Source organism: Cydia splendana, chromosome 6, assembly GCF_910591565.1.
Source record: "Cydia splendana chromosome 6, ilCydSple1.2, whole genome shotgun sequence".
In the NCBI taxonomy this organism is placed as follows: Eukaryota; Metazoa; Arthropoda; class Insecta; order Lepidoptera; family Tortricidae; genus Cydia; species Cydia splendana.
In genome coordinates this window covers 18320036-18339036 of record NC_085965.1, presented here as the reverse complement: position 1 = coordinate 18339036, position 19001 = coordinate 18320036, and the positions used below count along the sequence as shown (strand labels likewise).

General features: G+C 45.1%; 2 protein-coding genes across 2 annotated transcripts in view; one reads left to right on the top strand and one right to left on the bottom strand.

Moving 5' to 3' along the window:
* The window catches only part of LOC134791737 (mitochondrial glycine transporter B-like), a 58512-nt gene that overhangs the window by 36671 nt on the left and 2840 nt on the right, over positions 1-19001 (top strand). The window lies entirely within an intron of this gene.
* Positions 1-19001, bottom strand: part of LOC134791503 (apyrase-like) — a 42169-nt gene that overhangs the window by 22398 nt on the left and 770 nt on the right. Inside the window, 1 exon segment of the mRNA XM_063762548.1 lies at positions 16811-17020. Within this exon segment, the coding sequence (XP_063618618.1) occupies positions 16811-17020 (210 nt within the window).

Here is a 19001-nt window from a genome sequence, read left to right as displayed (position 1 = left end):
CTTAAACAAAATAGATCAACTTGAAAACCAAGTAGAGGAACTGCAAAGAACACAACGCGCAACAACGCTGGAAATTAGAAACATTCCGGAAGCAAAGGGCGAAAACCTAACTGATCTGCTGTCAAAGGTACATAGTGCTTTACAAGTTCCATTTAGTCCAGATTATATCCGACAAGTTAAACGTATTAAAAGTGGGCAAAACAAATTGATTGTGGCTGAATATCAGACCACGCAGCAAGTCAAATCCCTAATTAAAGCGTTGAAAGACTATAATAGTTCGCATCAAGAGGACAAATTGAATACACACTGCATTGATATCGAAGGAGACAAGCAACCGATATACATTTCTGAGTCTCTGACACCTGCAGCTCGAAAACTATTCTACTACGCTCGTGATCTGCGCAAAAACCATGGTTTCAAGCACTGCTGGACTGGACAAGGCAGAGTTTTTGTTAAGAAAACTGATGCATCGTCAGCTATCTGGATAAAAACAACAAAGCAAATAGAGGAGCTTCAAGGAAACGGTTTAATCCAATGACTATCTACCATGCTAGCTTGTAAGTTTACTTTGTTCATAAGCACGCGTACATACAATGTCCTTAACACATTCTTAATAATACCATATACAAATAATGCTAATATTCGCTTCACAGAGAATAACCTATTTAACAATTGCATACACAGAACACATTACTCGCACATAACACTCTCCGTTTACTACACTAAGTTTGAAAATGTCCATTTCCAGTATATGAGAGAAGACTGTACCCCGACTATCTTTGTAATTTGTATAATCGCGATATACACATAATATACAGGATTTAATGAAAGATATTGACACGAGTGTCAGTATCGGCAAGTCGGTGGCAGTGGACTCTCCTGAATGCTGTAAATGTGTTTTTGCAAATTTAAATGAACACACAAAAATTCTTTCACAGAATATCAGAAGCATTAATCGCAATTTTGATGACTTGCAAGTATTAATAAAAAGATTCGAAATGGTTTTCGATATTATAGTATTGACAGAATGTTGGCTTACAGAGGATACCTCCATACCTAACATGGAAGGCTATAATACTGTCAAAAGTAACCGACACATAAATCAAAATGATGGAATAGTTGTGTAAAACAAGGCGATCCGCTGTCGCCCAAACTATTTACTGCCTTGCTAGAGTCGATATTTAGACGATTAGACTGGACAGATCATGGTATAAATATAAACGGAGAGAAGCTCACACACCTACGATTCGCGGACGACATCGTTCTCATGTCGGAAAGCTACGAAGGACTAACAGCCATGCTACAAACATTGGATTTGGAGAGCATGTGGGAAAGTTACTTATAATTTGTTCTACAATCGTTTATTTTTCTTGTTTTTCGTAAATAACTCGTAAACGGTAGCCCACAGCAAAAAAATATCTTTTACGTAAATAATCTGTTTTAGATTTCTTATAAAATAAGTACTACTGTTTTTCGGTACCATCAATATTAAAAAAAATATTGAAGGGAGAAAATAAATACTTAGGTCCCCTTTTTTAGTCATTCGTAAATAACTCGTAAACGAAGGCCAATAACAAAAAAATTTTTAGTACATGAATAATTTACATAAAATTTCCTACAAAAAAGGTAATTCGAACTTTTTTGCTAGGATCAATATTAAAAACGATATTAAAGAGAGAAAATAAATTCTAAGGTCCCCTTTTTAAATATTGATCCTAGCGAAAAAGTTTGAATTACCTTTTTTGTAGGAAATTTTATGCTAATTATTCTTGTGTTAAAATATTTTTTGCTATTGGACATCCTTTACGAGTTATTTACGAATGACTAAAAAAGAGGACCTTAGTATTTATTTTCTCCCTTCAATATTTTTTTTAATATTGACCTTAGCGAAAAAAAGGAGCACTTATTTTATAAGAAATCTGAAACAGATTATTTACGTAAAAGATATTTTTTTGCTGTGGGCTACCGTTTACGAGTTATTTACGAAAAACTAAAAAATAAACGATTGTAGAACAAATTATAAGTAACTTTCCTACATTCATAATATTTTGTATTGAGATCATTCTGGCCCACGTTTAATATTATTTTTTATCTCCCATTTATCAACAGTTTTGTATAATAAACTATATATTTTCTTAAACGTAATAAGTGTAGCTTTACAACTATATTTTTTGTTTTCAGATTCCTACTACACTTAAAAAAAAAATTGGTAATTATGAAAAAATCCAAGATACGTTTTTTTGTCTTTTCTACTTTATGTTTTTTTTTTGTTAGAAAGTGCATTGTTTTGGTTCCAAAAAAAAATTTCTCATCCTTAATTTAACCGAAAATGATATATCACATGCCCTAATAGGTACAGTTTTAGAGAAATGTTGCTCCAAGTGAAGCGCGGCGGCGTCGAACTTCCCCCCCTCCCCCCCACTAAATAAGACGTGGCTCTCGAGGTCTCCCGGTCTGTATCTGCTCATGACCAGCTAAGAATCAACTGTGCCAAGTTTCAGCGCATAGTCACAAAGTGCAAGGTGTCGTGCACTAACAAACTAGCTAACGGCCGCAGTCCAGATGTTAAGAAATTGTTTTGCTATTCATCTTTTGTTTACCTTGTCGTCATGTTAAATATTACGTTTCTATTATCTTGTAATACAAATATGTAATATTATAATTGCTAAGCATAAAATAAATGGATTGGTACCTGTGTTGAAAATAAAATGTAAGGACGGTGAATCCTGACCCACCGTGATACAGTTCACACTAGTACGGGGGTCAGATGACACTTACTTGCCATTTGGTTTTGTACCATAATACAATGTAAGTTATGTAAGTAGTTTAAGCACCTTTATTAACTCAATAAAATATCTTTATCTTTATCTTAATTTTCAAACAAAACCAAAATCAACTCTATTCCCTGCACTAAAGGTTCAAATTTCAATGGCAATGTTTCCATATTGGTATTTTGCTAAGGGTTATAAATTTCTCTGATTAAACACATTTAACCTTTTGAACACACCTATTGTGTGTGGCGCATCATTGTGAACCATATCGGAATGCACGAAGATTGATATTGGGCTGTATATAGCCGCTGTCGCACGCGTCAGTTGATGTCTTCGGCGATCAAAGCGTTAAGCAGACAGATACTTACTTAATGCTTACTGCTAGCTTTCTCCGCAGACGTTTTGTCTGGTTGCCCTTGGCATAGGCCTCTCCCATATTCCTCCACGCGTCCCTGTCCAGAGCCTGTCTTCTCCACAAGGCTCCAGCTAACAGCCTGAACTCGTCTTCCCATCTAATTTTTTGTCTACCATCGGGAACACCCAAATATTCCGAAATATGTTTTTCCGACTTTCAAAACCTCGATTTTCATAATCACGATTTTTTATACGTCCGAAATATCGAAATCACGACTTTGAAAACCACGAAAGAAGAAAATCACGACTGCGCTATTTCCGAATACTTAAAATCCGATTGTCATATGAACGAAAGCTTAAAGTTCCGATTTTTTAATAATCCGATTTTTTTTTCCGAATTTGTCTATTCCAAAAAATCATTGACCGATCGGAAATAAAATAATTCGGAATTCAGAAATTCGATCTTTTGTAAACTCGGAATAATGAAATTCGTGATTTTCAAAAGGGAAGTAATTAAAAGGTCAGCAGTTTTTAAAATTGATCTGCAAAAAAAATGCATTTTAATCATTTGGACATGCTAGGACTGCTACCTTTACAGAAACCAGCTGCTACTAGAAAAGTGGGTTAGGATAGAACTGCAACCTTCACAGAAGCCAACTGCTACTAGAAAAGTGGCTAAGGTTAGAACTGCGACCTTTACGGAAACCAACTGCTACTAGAAAAGTCGGTTAAGTTAGGTTAGAACTGCGACCTTCACAGAAACCAACTCCTACTAGAAAAATGGGTTAGGTTAGGTTAGAACTACGACCTTCACAGAAACCAACTGCTACCAGAAAAGTGGGTTAGGTTAGGTTAGAACTGCGTCCTTTACAGAAACCAACTGCTACTAGAAAAGTGGGTTAGGTTAGGTTAGAACTGCGACCTTCACAGAAGCCAACTGCTACTAGAAAAGTAGGTTAGGTTAGAACTGCGACCTTTACAGATACCAACTGCTACTAGCGAAGTGGGTTAGGTTAGGTTAGAACTGCGAACTTCACAGAAACCAACTGCTACTAGAAAAGTGGGTTAGGTTAGAACTGCGATCTTTACAGAAACCAACTTCTACTAGAAAAGTGGGTTAAGTGAGGTTAGAACTGCGACCTTCACAGAAACCAACTGCTACTAGAAAAGTGGGTTAGGTTAGGTTAGAACTGCGCCCCCTTCGAATGCTGTCACCTTGCCGTGGTGAAGGGGCTTGCGTGCTCCAATGACCCTCAGGGCTATACCGGATAGGGCCTCCCAAGCCGGACAGGCCTGAGGAGAGGGGCCAGACTAAGAACAGCACACGGGGGGCGGCTCCGCGTGTCCCTCTGAAACCAGCAGAGGGCACAGTGCGAGACGCCAGGTTGGGTGGAGTTGGAGCTCCATGCAAGAGCTGCGACAGGTGGCTTGGTCCACCTGGCGCGATGTTGTGGCTACGGCCACCGTCGGGCAACTCGTAACCCGCACTGAGCGGACCGAGGACCTCCCTCACTGAGAGGAAGGTCACGTGGAGTTAACCACTATAAAAAATCCCCAATCTTAAGGTGTGACTGGCGTGCCGATGGGATGCTTGGCTGGGGGGAGCCCAGTCTCGAACGTCAGAAGGGGGGCATACCTCTTTAAAAAATAGCAAACAAAAAAAAATGAGTGGCCAGAAATGGAAAAAACTACCCCAGGAGGTACCAATCCTCCGTGTCACCACAGAACGGGCAAGTGCCCGCGCTGTGGTGACATGCTGCCCACCGTATTCTGGGGGGGCACACCGCTCAAGGACGAAAACCGATGACCAAGGCAAACGTTTAATGGACAATGATGCAGGTGACACAATTTTAAGGTTGCGAGGAGGAGGGGACAAGGATGGTGCAGAGGCGTCCGATACGTCACCCACTCCAAAACCCCCGATGGTGGAGTTCCGCCCAATTCGGTACAAAGACGGGCGTTTTACACGTCACGCTGTCCCCGATGGTGAAGACGGAGAGGAGGAGGCGCCCGTGGTACCGAACGAATACGTGCGGTCACCCACGCCAATCCCCACGAGGGTGTTCTGTAAGAGAAGGGCTCGCGGCGGGCTGGAAATGCTCCCGTCAGGTAACGAGGAATTCTTTTCCCCCGGAAAAGTAGACATGCGCGACCTGCCTGGTGGGGAAGTTTACTGGTCGCCGCTGCAAACAGACGCCGAAAGCGAGACGGCTGACTCCGACGGCTCGCTGCATGTTCCCTTCTCCGGCCGATCCGGGGAAGTGCGGAAGCGGCTGCTGAGCGAGGAGGACGGGTCGGGGGCATCTGATGGTGATGCTTCCGTTTCCGGAGCAAGGCCCGGCTTCGGGCCAAATAAGAGAGGACGAGGAATCCGCGTGGGTGCGGCCCGGGCCAAAGCTAAACACCCGAAGCCGGAGCAACCACTCGAGACCACCCCACAACCCACGGAGGTCACTGCGGGGCCCCCGATGACAGCGACCCCCTTGTGGAGAAGATCTCTCCCGGACTTACGGGTGGTTCTGTCCCGCTGCGATCTCGACCAAACCCCAAACGGCCCTTCTCAGGGCCAAACCTCAGAAGACAGGACGCGGGCGAAGTCGCCTGTTGTTCGGGAGGAGCGCATGGTGCTCAGGTCGCGTTCGAAGACCCCTAAAGCACCTGAAGAGACAGCGGACAAAGCTGGCAGTGGCTTTAACGAGGGGGACCAGACTGACACAGGTAGCCTCGTCACAATGCGTTCGCAATCGGCACAGGATGATGGGGACTCAGACTCGGCCATGAGCTGTAGTTCGATGGAGGAGACCAGGTTTTGGCGGAAACGCAAAACTAACCTTGGCGGCTCGGGTTCAGATGCCGAAACAAAGAGAGGCCGCGGCAGGCCTCCTTCTACTAGGCAATACGAGGGCCTCGCCAGATCAAAGGAGGAGCTGAACCGTGCCAAGAGAGAAGAGGTCCGCCTTAGGGCGGAAGACGAGGTAGCTAGCCTCGCGCGGTCGCTCTCGACTCGCAGCCTGCCTGGCAGTGGCAATAGAGCTGTGTGCCTGTCCCAAAACGAGGAGGAGCACTCTGCAAGCTCGCGATTAGAGCAGGTGCAGGCCAGCCTGAGGGCAATAGAATTGGTGGCCACAAAGTCCTCAAATCTAAAGGGTACCTTTGTAAAATCCCTCAAAAAAGCCGTCGCGTGTATAGGAGACGCTTTCGAGGAAATCAAAGATCGCACGTCCTCTGAAGAATCGCGGTGTCTGCAGGCGCAAAATGATCGTCTGCGAGCGGAGCTGAAGGAGCTCCGCTCCGAAATGGAGCAGCTGAGAGCAGAACTCCGGGCTCAATTTAGGAGACAGTCCCCGGTTCCGTCTCCGCCGAAGGAGCAGGCACAGCCCGCCAGTTCCAGTTCCCCCGAGCGTCCCAGTGTGGACGATATAGTGCGGGCCATGACGGCTCAAGTGGGGCTGATGCTCGACGCTCGGTTTGGAGCTCTTGAGCTGGAGGGTAGGCTCCTGCCGGCTCAACCAATGCGGCCCCCGTTGGCTGCTGACAGGCGACGAGAAGCCGCACAGGTGGCTTCACAAGAAATGGCGGTGGGGCCAGCGACCGTAATTAAGACGGCTGTAAGTAGACCCAGGTCGGCTTTAACTTCCACTCCGAGGCGAAGCCCTCCGAATCTCACCGAAGAGCCCCAAAAGGGCAGCAAAACTAATAAAGGAAAGGGAAAAGGGAAGAAGAGTGCGGCCCCAACAGCGGTTAAGGCCACCACAAAGCCATCTTCTCCCTCGACATCAGCTCCTCCTCCACTGCCATCAGTCCCTGCTTCAACGAGCGAGGGCTGGAAGGTGGTGGCCCGAGGCAAGAAGAAGGCGACGGTAAAATCGCGCTCCGCGTCCCAACAAGCACCACAGCAGCAAAAGGCTATCAAGCCTAAGCCGCGTAAACTCCGCCCGCCTCGCTCGGCAGCGGTAGTTTTGACGCTGCATCCGGACGCTGAAGAGAAGGGAGTAACGTACGCGCAGGTGCTTTCCAAGGCGAAGGAAAATATCGACCTGGAGCGGCTAGGCATTACTGCCATAAAATTCAAGCGGGCTGCCACTGGCGCCAGGATCCTTGAAGTGCCGGGAGCAACCAATGGCGAGAAGGCCGACTCGCTGGCCAAAGAGCTGGCTGAAAAGCTGGGGGAGGACATCGTTCGAGTGTCCAGGCCGGTAAAGTGCACGGAGCTGCGCCTCACGGAGCTCGACGATTCGGTGTCGACTGGCGAGGTTGTCGCAGCTGTCGCTAAAATCGGCGGCTGCGCAGAGGGCCAGATAAAAGCGGGGGAAATCCGCCAAGATGCCTCCGGTCTCGGTACAATCTGGCTTCGCTGCCCGGTCACGGCAGCCAAAAAGGTGGTGGAAGCTGACCGCGGACGACTCCAGGTAGGATGGGTCCGTGCCGCAGTGAAGCTTCTCGATCAGCGTCCCATGCGGTGCTTCAAGTGCCTTGAAAAAGGTCACGTCAGGGCACAATGCACCAGCGACGCTGATCGCACTGATCTATGCTATCATTGTGGCAAATCAGGCCACAAAGCAGTTGGCTGTTCCGCGCCGCCACACTGTGTTGTTTGTGAAAGTGTAGGTAAAAAGCAGACCATAGGCTGGGCTCCAAGGCTTGTCTAGCTCCTGGCCCGAAGGCGATGAGAAAGAAAGTTGGAACTGGCTCCCGGGCCATGTCCCAGCTTGCCCAGCCATCCAGCAGTAGGTTGGACGCTCCGGAGGAGGATCGAATGGCCACAGATTAATATGGCTATTCGGGTGCTCCAGGCGAATCTCAACCACTGCGCCAGGGCCCAGGACCTGTTGTTTCAATCCATGGCGCAGTGGATGATAGGCGTTGCTGTGGTGTCAGAGCCTTACTCGATCCCTCCCCGCGACGACTGGGTGGGTGATCTGGACGGTTCCGCGGCACTTGTGGTGAGAACGGCGACTGGTGGTTCACCACTCACTCACGTCCTCAGGGGAAAGGGATATGTGGGCGCCCTCTGCGGCGAAATTTTCTTTCTTGCGACGTATTTCTCGCCCAACCGCTGTCTGGCCGATTTTGAGCGGTTCCTGGACGAAATAGGGGCTCGAGTCGGTCAACTCCTCCCGCGTCCGATCATCGTTGCTGGGGATTTTAATGCCAAATCCACGGCTTGGGGCTCTCCGGCGACAGACGCGCGAGGCGCGACCCTAGAAGAATGGGCAGTGGCGACGGGTCTGGCAGTTATTAACCAGGGAACGGCACACACGTGCGTGCGGCAACGGGGCGGTTCTATCGTGGATATCACGTTCGCCAGCGTCGCCCTGGCGCGCAGTGTCCAAGATTGGGAGGTTATGGTGGGAGTGGAGACGTTGTCGGACCATCGTTACATACGGTTCGACATTACCACTTCTTCACTGATCCCAGGTAACCTAAGTCGGATTAGTCCGGTCGGGGGTGGCCTAAGATGGGCCCTTACTAAACTCGACCGCGAACTGCTCAAGGAGGCGGCTATCATTCAGGCTTGGCTGCCCGTACAGGAGGAGGTTGCGATAGAGGCGGAAGCTTCCTGGTTCCGGGAGGCCATGACACACGTTTGTGACGCGGCGATGCCCCGGGCCGAGCCTTTACCACCAAGAGCATCAGTGTACTGGTGGTCCGCTGAGCTCGCGCAGATGCGCGAGGGCTGCATAGCTGCGCGTCGCCAGTACATGCGTCAGAGAAGGCGAAGGAGAACTGATGTGGACGAGGAGCGCCGCCTGTACGATCACTACAAGGCGTCCAGATCGGAGTTTGCGGTGGCCATAGGACGGGCGATTGAGGCGAGTCGTTCCGAGTTTCTGGAGACCCTCAATACTGACCCATGGGGGAGGCCATACAAGCTCGTCCGAAACAAGCTGCGCCCATGGGCACCTCCGCTAACCCAATCGCTTCAGCCGGAGCTTGTGGGCCGCGTGGTGGAGACGCTTTTCCCCGAAAGGGGGCCACATCTGCCGCCTACCATGGCGCCGCTAATGTTGGGAGCAGGAGAGGAGGAAGAGGTCCCAACAGTAACATCCACTGAGCTCCAAGCGGCGGTGTTTCGGCTCCGTGCCAAAAACACGGCCCCCGGGCCTGACGGCATTCCGGGCCGTGCTTGGGTCCTGGCCATGGACGCCCTAGGGCCAAGACTGCTGAGGCTCCTGACCGCGTGTCTGGAGCAGGGCCGCTTTCCAAGGGACTGGAAGACTGGGAAGCTAGTGCTTCTGCGTAAACCCGGGCGGCCGGCTGACTCTCCGTCTGGTTACCGGCCTATAGTCTTGCTTGATGAGGTGGGCAAGCTCTTCGAGCGGATAATCGCAGTTCGCCTCATCAAGCACCTGGAGCGCGCAGGGCCTGATCTTGCCGACTGCCAATTCGGCTTTCGCAGGGGCCGCTCGACGGTAGATGCCATATTGCGGGTTCAGGCCATGGCTAAGGAGGCTGTGTCCCAGGGAGAGGTCGTCTTGGCGGTGTCATTAGACATCTCCAACGCCTTTAACACCCTGCCCTGGGAAACCGTAAAGGAGGCGTTGCGGTACCACAAGGTGCCCCCACACTTGTCGCGAATCATAGCCGCCTACCTCAACGAGAGGGCTGTAGTCTGGCCAGGGCGACAGGAATGGAGTCGACGGAGTATGTCGTGTGGAGTTCCGCAGGGGTCGGTCCTAGGGCCACTCCTGTGGAACATAGGTTATGACTGGGTCCTACGGGGGGAAAACTTGCGTGGAGTTGATGTCACGTGTTACGCCGACGACACGCTCGTGACGGCCAGAGGACCCAGATACCGCGACGCAGCTATGCTTGCGACGGCGGGAGTCGCCCACTGTGTGGCCCGAATCCGGCGTCTGGGGCTAGAAGTGGCGCTAACGAAGTGCGAGGCCATTTGTTTCTTCGGCCCGCGAAGAGCCCCTCCAGGCGGCGCAGAAATTATTGTGGGAGGCGTTCCAATTGCTGTCAGGCCGACGTTACTCTACCTCGGCGTCTTGCTTGACAGCAAGTGGAACTTTAAGGCTCACTTTGAGCGTTTAGCACCCAAATTACTGCGCGCAGCGGCGGCCTTTGGGCGTATACTGCCCAACCTGGGAGGGCCCAAGGCCTCATGCCGCCGCTTATACACGGGTGTGTTGCGCTCAATGGCACTTTACGGTGCCCCAGTATGGGCGGATTCCCTCAGCAGCCACAACATTGCCCAACTGCGACGACCGCAGAGGGTAATGGCGCTGAGGGTAATCAGAGGATACCGGACAGTGAGCGCGGCAGCCGCGTGCGTGCTGGCCGGTTCTCTGCCCTGGGACCTGGACGCGAGGGCGCTCGCGGCGCTGTACCAGTGGCGCGGAGAGGCGCGAGCTCGGGGTGACCCGAAAGCACCTCAGGAGGTGGCGAAGCGGCGCACCGAGCTGCTAAAAGACGCGACGGAGATATGGGTGGAGCGGCTCGAACGGTCGAGGGCTGGCACCCGCACTGTAGAGGCGGTGCGCCCTGTCCTTCGGGACTGGGTTGAAAGACGCTCCGGTGTCCTTACTTTCAGACTAACGCAGGTACTGTCGGGGCATGGCTGCTTCGGCAGCTACCTGCACAAGGTTGCCCAGAGGGAACCGACACCGGAGTGTCACCAATGCGGAGCCGACGTAGACTCGGCCCAACACACACTGGCTGAGTGCCCAGTTTTTGGCGAGGAACGGGAGGAGTTGGTCGCCCAGGTAGGGCAAGACCTTTCGCTGCCAGCCGTAGTTCAGGCCATGCTGGGCAGCGAAAGTGCGTGGGAGACTGTGCTCACGTTCTGCGAGCACGTCATGGGAGACAAGGAGGCGGCCGAGCGCGAACGGGAAGTCCGGGCCGAGGCTGACCCAATGCGCCGCCGCCGCATAGGCCGCAGACGTGCCGCTCATGAGCGGAACCTGCCGCCCTGATGAGAGCCAGCGGGCGGCGGACATGGGGGCGTCCCCGCCCATGACGCTGGCTCCCGAGATGGTATGCGCAACCTTGTGTTCCGGAAGCGCTTCCACAGGGAAGATCACTAAAAAAAAAAAAAAAAGGGGTATGGATCCTAGTCAGTATAGCCGCTGCGGGGTCGCGGACGCATTGCGCGAGCTTCCCCGTAACCCCACATCCATAGCGGCGAGAGGACACCATGGGGTTTAGTGGGTAGTGGGGCCTCTTTACAGCCCTGAGTCCCACATAATCGTCCGGGTTTCTCCCAGGCCCGGCGGTATGCGTAGACGCATTCCCCATGTAAAAAAAAAAAAAAAAGGTTAGAACTGCGACCTTTACAGAAACCAACTGCTACTAGAAAAATGGGTTAGGTTAGGTTAGAACTGCGACCTTCACAGAAGCTAACTGCTAAAGAAAAGTGGCTTAAGTTAGAACTGCGACCTTTACGGAAACCAACTGCTACTAGAAAAGTGGGTTAAGTTAGGTTAGAACTGCGACCTTCACAGAAACCAACTCCTACTAGAAAAATGGGTTAGGTTAGATTAGAACTGCGACCTTCACAGAGACCAACTGCTACCAGAAAGGTGGGTTAGGTTAGGTTAGAACTGCGATCTTTACAGAAACCAACTGCTACTAGAAAAGTGCGTTAGGTTAGGTTAGGCTTTGTCAATCTGTGACAACTTATTGCATTACTGCTTGGGGTGGAGCATCAAAAACTTCTATACTTACACTCGAAAGGGCTCAACGTGCAGTGCTTAAGGTTATAACATTTAATAAATTTTGTTATCCAACCACCACCCTGTATAAGGACACCTTAGTACTAACGGTAAGACAACTATTTATTAAACAACTAATTATAAAACAGCATAAATATATTCCAGACTTCTCTGCCTCTAGAAGGAGAGATGACTTCGTCTACTCTATTCCACCACACAAAACTAAATTTTGTAAAAAATTCTTTAACATTATAGGTCCCATGTTATACAATAAAATAAGCAAAGTTATCAAACTGCGAACACTAAATTTACATACACTCAAAAAGTCATTACAAGGCTATTTACAAAATCTTAATTACGATAATACCGAAAAATTACTAAAAAACTTAGTGTAACACACGCACACACACATACACACACACACACACACACACACATACACATACATACGTACACACACACACATACACATACATACACACACACACATTATAGGTACGCGTGCTTTAAACATTATAAACATTATCAATGTAACTTAAATATAAAGTTCTAAAAAACAAATTATCTTAAGTTTTTGCATATACTACTTGTTTACGTCTAATACGGCCCGGCAACGGCCGCAGTCCAGATGTTAAGAAATTGTTTTGCTATTCATCTTTTGTTTACCTTGTCGTCATGTTAAATATTACGTTTCTATTATCTTGTAATACAAATATGTAATATTATAATTGCTAAGCATAAAATAAATGGATTGGTACCTGTGTTGAAAATAAAATGTAAGGACGGTGAATCCTGACCCACCGTGATACAGTTCACACTAGTACGGGGGTCAGATGACACTTACTTGCCATTTGGTTTTGTACCATAATACAATGTAAGTTATGTAAGTAGTTTAAGCACCTTTATTAACTCAATAAAATATCTTTATCTTTATCTTTATCTTAATTTTCAAACAAAACCAAAATCAACTCTATTCCCTGCACTAAAGGTTCAAATTTCAATGGCAATGTTTCCATATTGGTATTTTGCTAAGGGTTATAAATTTCTCTGATTAAACACATTTAACCTTTTGAACACACCTATTGTGTGTGGCGCATCATTGTGAACCATATCGGAATGCACGAAGATTGATATTGGGCTGTATATAGCCGCTGTCGCACGCGTCAGTTGATGTCTTCGGCGATCAAAGCGTTAAGCAGACAGATACTTACTTAATGCTTACTGCTAGCTTTCTCCGCAGACGTTTTGTCTGGTTGCCCTTGGCATAGGCCTCTCCCATATTCCTCCACGCGTCCCTGTCCAGAGCCTGTCTTCTCCACAAGGCTCCAGCTAACAGCCTGAACTCGTCTTCCCATCTAATTTTTTGTCTACCATCGGGAACACCCAAATATTCCGAAATATGTTTTTCCGACTTTCAAAACCTCGATTTTCATAATCACGATTTTTTATACGTCCGAAATATCGAAATCACGACTTTGAAAACCACGAAAGAAGAAAATCACGACTGCGCTATTTCCGAATACTTAAAATCCGATTGTCATATGAACGAAAGCTTAAAGTTCCGATTTTTTAAAAATCCGATTTTTTTTTCCGAATTTGTCTATTCCAAAAAATCATTGACCGATCGGAAATAAAATAATTCGGAATTCAGAAATTCGATCTTTTGTAAACTCGGAATAATGAAATTCGTGATTTTCAAAAGGGAAGTAATTAAAAGGTCAGCAGTTTTTAAAATTGATCTGCAAAAAAAATGCATTTTAATCATTTGGACATGCTAGGACTGCTACCTTTACAGAAACCAACTGCTACTAGAAAAGTGGGTTAGGATAGAACTGCAACCTTCACAGAAGCCAACTGCTACTAGAAAAGTGGCTAAGGTTAGAACTGCGACCTTTACGGAAACCAACTGCTACTAGAAAAGTCGGTTAAGTTAGGTTAGAACTGCGACCTTCACAGAAACCAACTCCTACTAGAAAAATGGGTTAGGTTAGGTTAGAACTACGACCTTCACAGAAACCAACTGCTACCAGAAAAGTGGGTTAGGTTAGGTTAGAACTGCGTCCTTTACAGAAACCAACTGCTACTAGAAAAGTGGGTTAGGTTAGGTTAGAACTGCGACCTTCACAGAAGCCAACTGCTACTAGAAAAGTAGGTTAGATTAGAACTGCGACCTTTACAGATACCAACTGCTACTAGCGAAGTGGGTTAGGTTAGGTTAGAACTGCGAACTTCACAGAAACCAACTGCTACTAGAAAAGTGGGTTAGGTTAGAACTGCGATCTTTACAGAAACCAACTTCTACTAGAAAAGTGGGTTAAGTGAGGTTAGAACTGCGACCTTCACAGAAACCAACTGCTACTAGAAAAGTGGGTTAGGTTAGGTTAGAACTGCGACCTTTACAGAAACCAACTGCTACTAGAAAAATGGGTTAGGTTAGGTTAGAACTGCGACCTTCACAGAAGCTAACTGCTAAAGAAAAGTGGCTTAAGTTAGAACTGCGACCTTTACGGAAACCAACTGCTACTAGAAAAGTGGGTTAAGTTAGGTTAGAACTGCGACCTTCACAGAAACCAACTCCTACTAGAAAAATGGGTTAGGTTAGATTAGAACTGCGACCTTCACAGAGACCAACTGCTACCAGAAAGGTGGGTTAGGTTAGGTTAGAACTGCGATCTTTACAGAAACCAACTGCTACTAGAAAAGTGGGTTAGGTTAGGTTAGAACTGTGACCTCCACAGAAGCCAACGGCTACTAGAAAAGTAGGTTAGGTTAGGTGAGAACTGCGACCTTTACAGAAACCAACTGCTACTAGAAAAGTGGGTTAGGTTAGAACTGCGACCTTCACAGAAACCAACTGCTACTAGAAAAGTAGGTTAGGTTAGAACTGCGACCTTCACAGAAACCAACTGCTACTAGAAAAGTGGGTTAGGTTAGGTTAGAACGGCGACCTTTACAGAAACCAACTGCTGTGAAAAGTAGGTGTAGGTTAGGTTAGAACTGCGACTCTCCCTCCCCTAGAAACTTACTGCTTACAGAAAAGTAGGTATAGGTTAGGTTAGAACTGCGACCCCTACAGTAAATAACTGTTTTAAAAAAAGTAGGTTTAGGTTACGTTAGAACTGCTACCCCCCGTAGAAACGTAGGTACCGTTATTTATTAACAACAAATTCGGAATATCGTTATTCGGAATTTAAAAAATAGGAATCACGTCAAATCGGTATTTAAAATTTCGGAATTATGACAATTCGGAATTCGTGATATCAAAAATCGTAAATGTTAAATTCGGTGTTTCTCCCTATCGGAATTGCGTGGTTCGGAATTTTAAAAATCGTCGGTTTTACTATTCGGAAATGGGTCATTCCATAATAAACGCTACCAAGGGTTCAAAAATGAAAATTAGTTTAAGAAGTCAACACTAACCTATTTCCATAGAAAACATACCAAACCTTCATGCCAGAAAAAAAAACCGAAAAAAAAAAACAATTTTACATGTTTTTCATGTACTTGATCGCAACGTTTAAATGATAGGTGTAAAACTAATTTTATACAGCGATATTGGCAAGACTAATTAAAAAGAAAGTAACTGTAAACTGTTACAAATTTCCCGCAGTTATTTCAGGTAAAATATCGTAATTTTATAATTTGTCTTTAAAAATATTAAAAAGCATGGATTAATCGGTTTTTAGAAGAGTATTCTAGACTGTGGTCTCAAAGTAACACCCGAAACGAAAAAGAGATAAAAGTATGTGTAACTTTTCCCGTAATTAACTATAGCCAAACATGTTTTGCCAAAGAAAGGCTATGATGTGAACCCATACAAATGTGTAATAGTTGTTGTTTTAGCGTCTGCTTTAGTCGTATGTTTTAAAGTTTGAAGTTGTGTAACACCCGAAACGTGTTGATCGTCCGCCTGTCCGTCCCCGGCTTTTCTCCGTGATGGTTAGTGCTAGAAAGCTGCAATTTGTCATGGATACATACATCAATCATGGCAACAAAGTAGTAGCACAAAAATTACAAAAAAAATTTTTTTTAGGTTTGCTCCTGTACAAAATATTTTTAATTTTTTTGCGACTTTAATCCTGTGATGTGGGGTGTCGTTGGATAGATCTTTCAAAATGAATAGGTGTCTCCATCAACCATTTTTTGATTAAGTGAATATTTTCGGTAATATTCGCATCGAAAGAAAAATAATTATGATATTTTCGAGAAACAGTTTTTATTGTTAAGATTAATGTATTTTATAATAATTCAGCATTTATTACTTATGTTTTTAATCGAATTTATTAAAAAGACAATAATTTCAATAAAATGAGCCATAATTTCGTATAAATCTGTCTTAATTTCGTACTCGTAACACCCGAAACGAACCATGAGTAACACCCGAAACAGGTAATTTATTTTATTAAAATTAATTGAAAAGTGATACTAAGTGTTTCAGTAGACTATACTAACTATTATTACTTGACATAAATAAAACTGGAGGTTCCTTGACAAAATTCGCTAAATTATGTATTTTGGTACTGATGGTCAGAAGGTGTAGGCCAATTCCCGTAACGCCCGAAACAGCTACTTTTTAGTGATTCTCTCGTTATTGCTCTTATACTTTAATTATGTGTGTACAGGAAAAGAAAATATTATCAAAGTAGTAGATGAATCAATAGTTATAACCTCCTAGTTCCTGTTACAATATCGAATAAAACCTTATTTTAAGAGTTCAAGTGTAACACCCGAAACGATGGAATGACCCAAATATGAAACTTCGTGATTTTCATCCTTCGGTAATTACGAAAATCGGAATTTTGATGGGTCGTGCATTTAAAAATCGGAATAATAAAATTCGATATTTTAAAATTCGGCATTAAATATTTCGGAATTATGTAGTGTACCCCTAATTTTTTGTCTACCATCATTCCTGTTTCCGTCCCTTAGGTAGGTCAGGATTTTGCTAGCTTTTTGTTCATGGAACTCAAAAGAGAGCCTTTAGTTAGTAGTGGTATTTGTTTTATATATATTAATAAATCTTACCTCTCCATGTATGTTAATGACTTTCACCCACATAGGGTCATAGCTCTGGAAATCACCGGCAGCGGTAGTCCATTCCTTCCCCATGGAGCCAACGTAAAGTATCTCATCTCTCACCGTTGCCCACTCCGTTTTGAAGCCCTTCTCCACGTGACCGTTGCCATCCATCAGTATGACCCATGGTATCATCTTGTTGTTCACTATTTCGAATACCTGAAATAATTTTATTTCGTGTTTAGGAAATAAATAAAAGGCCATGGTTTTGTCTAAAGTACTTGGTAGCCAAGAGGTTAATTTTAAATTCTTCCCCATTTTTTATTTAACAGTGAACTATGTACAGTCAGTCAATGTTAAATATATTTTAACATTTTTGCAACTTAGTCCTTTGTAATAATGCTAAAAATGTGAACATATTTTTGGCATTGTCTGAGGGCCTGCCGCGAACTACGTTCAACGTGTTGCCTCTCTGTCGCACTTGTAAATTCGTACGTAAGTGTGATACACAACGCGCAACACGTCGAACGTGGTTCGCGGTAGGCCCTCAGTATGGCACTTTGAATATAAAAAAAAACAATTATTAATTTTGTTATATCCTCCTAAGGCCCAAGGTCCTACAATTACAACAGAGTTGCATTTGCTTTGTTTTTTTAAATTTTCACAACTCTATTCCCTACACTGTAGGTTCAAATTTCAGTATCAAAATTTGGCCAGCCATACAAATGAATAATCCAAATTTTGCCCAAAGGCCCAGGCCTTAGGCAGTGGCGTAGCGTGAACTAATCTAGCTGTGGGCGAAATCACATCTGCAAGGCCCTTTTCTTTCACTTTGCCCGAAAGGGCCTCGCACGAGGATCCCCTTGGGGCGCGAGGCCGTGGGCGACGGCCCACTTCGCCTACGCTTAGCTATGCCACTGGCCTTAGGAGGATATAGATTCTTATTTTCATCATTTTTCCTGGACTGTTCATATAGAGGTAAATTTGAGAAAATATTTTTATTGAACAGCTAATTAAACTCACATGAGGAAATGAACTGAAGATTTTTCCGTATTATATGTTTATTCTTCAAACCAATATCAATAATAGCATTTCCATAAGCTTAAAAATGAGGTAGGTAAGGTGTTAGTGTAATTCCAATTACTTCAGGATGTTGGGTATTTCCCAAAATGGACTCTAATATTAAGGAATTAAGGATAATTTTCGGAATAAATGTCATTCTGAAGTAATTGGAATAACCCAAAAACACCTTAATTTTTTTTTAATCAGTAGAAAAAACAGAAGGTTGAAGGAAGAGTTCAAACCTCTTTGGTGCTTCGGGGAATGATTCTGGTTAAGAAAAAAATGCAAAACAAGTGTCAAAGATTGTGTCTAGTATTTTTAACATTGCCGAACTAAGAGTTACCTCACAACTTACCCTTTCATTGAGACTGTATGGTAAAAATACTTTACATGTATAAATAGACAGTCTGTGTTAACATATTCATAAGAGGTCTTTACCATTGACGTCCAGTTTTTTGTAGGTACGGTTTTCTGCAGGATTCCGTTTTAGTAGTATACAAGCTAATATAGTAACGTTCACACGAGCATTCTGTTTGCGGGATACTGCACGCATAGTACAGAAAATGGGATCCTGCAGAAAACCGTACCCGCAAAAACCAGTTTGTCAGTGGGAAAGAGCTCTAAGAAGTTTTTATTCAACAAATAATGATAATAAGTTGTGCTCTGGTGCCGGAGACGCCATGTCTAAAATTTTCGGTACAAAATAGTCTGCCGTTTTTTGCGGGGGAGGGGCACATCAAATGTATAGGTACGTCATGTCAGATAAACGTCAGTCCATACATATGGTTGACATGTGGTTGACCATTGGCCGCCTATTTTCGACAGAGGGGAACGCCTGTTAATGGCGGCTCCATTATTAATTACTCCGAGCTCTGGTGTAATTGACCCTTTGATTGATGTCTTTTAATGATGATAATTTTTTTGTGTTCTTATCTCGGGTTCAATGTCAATTTGAGAAGTTGAACAAAGGAATGATACTAACTTAAACTTATTTTTTAAATTCTTAACAAGCAGAAAAGTCTGTGTACGATGCTATTAATTCAAGTCTCACCCAAGACAGTAATTTTTCCACTTTTAAATTTAAGTTAAACCTAGTAGTATTTTAACATGCATTCAACAAAAAAAATGTTTATCAGAG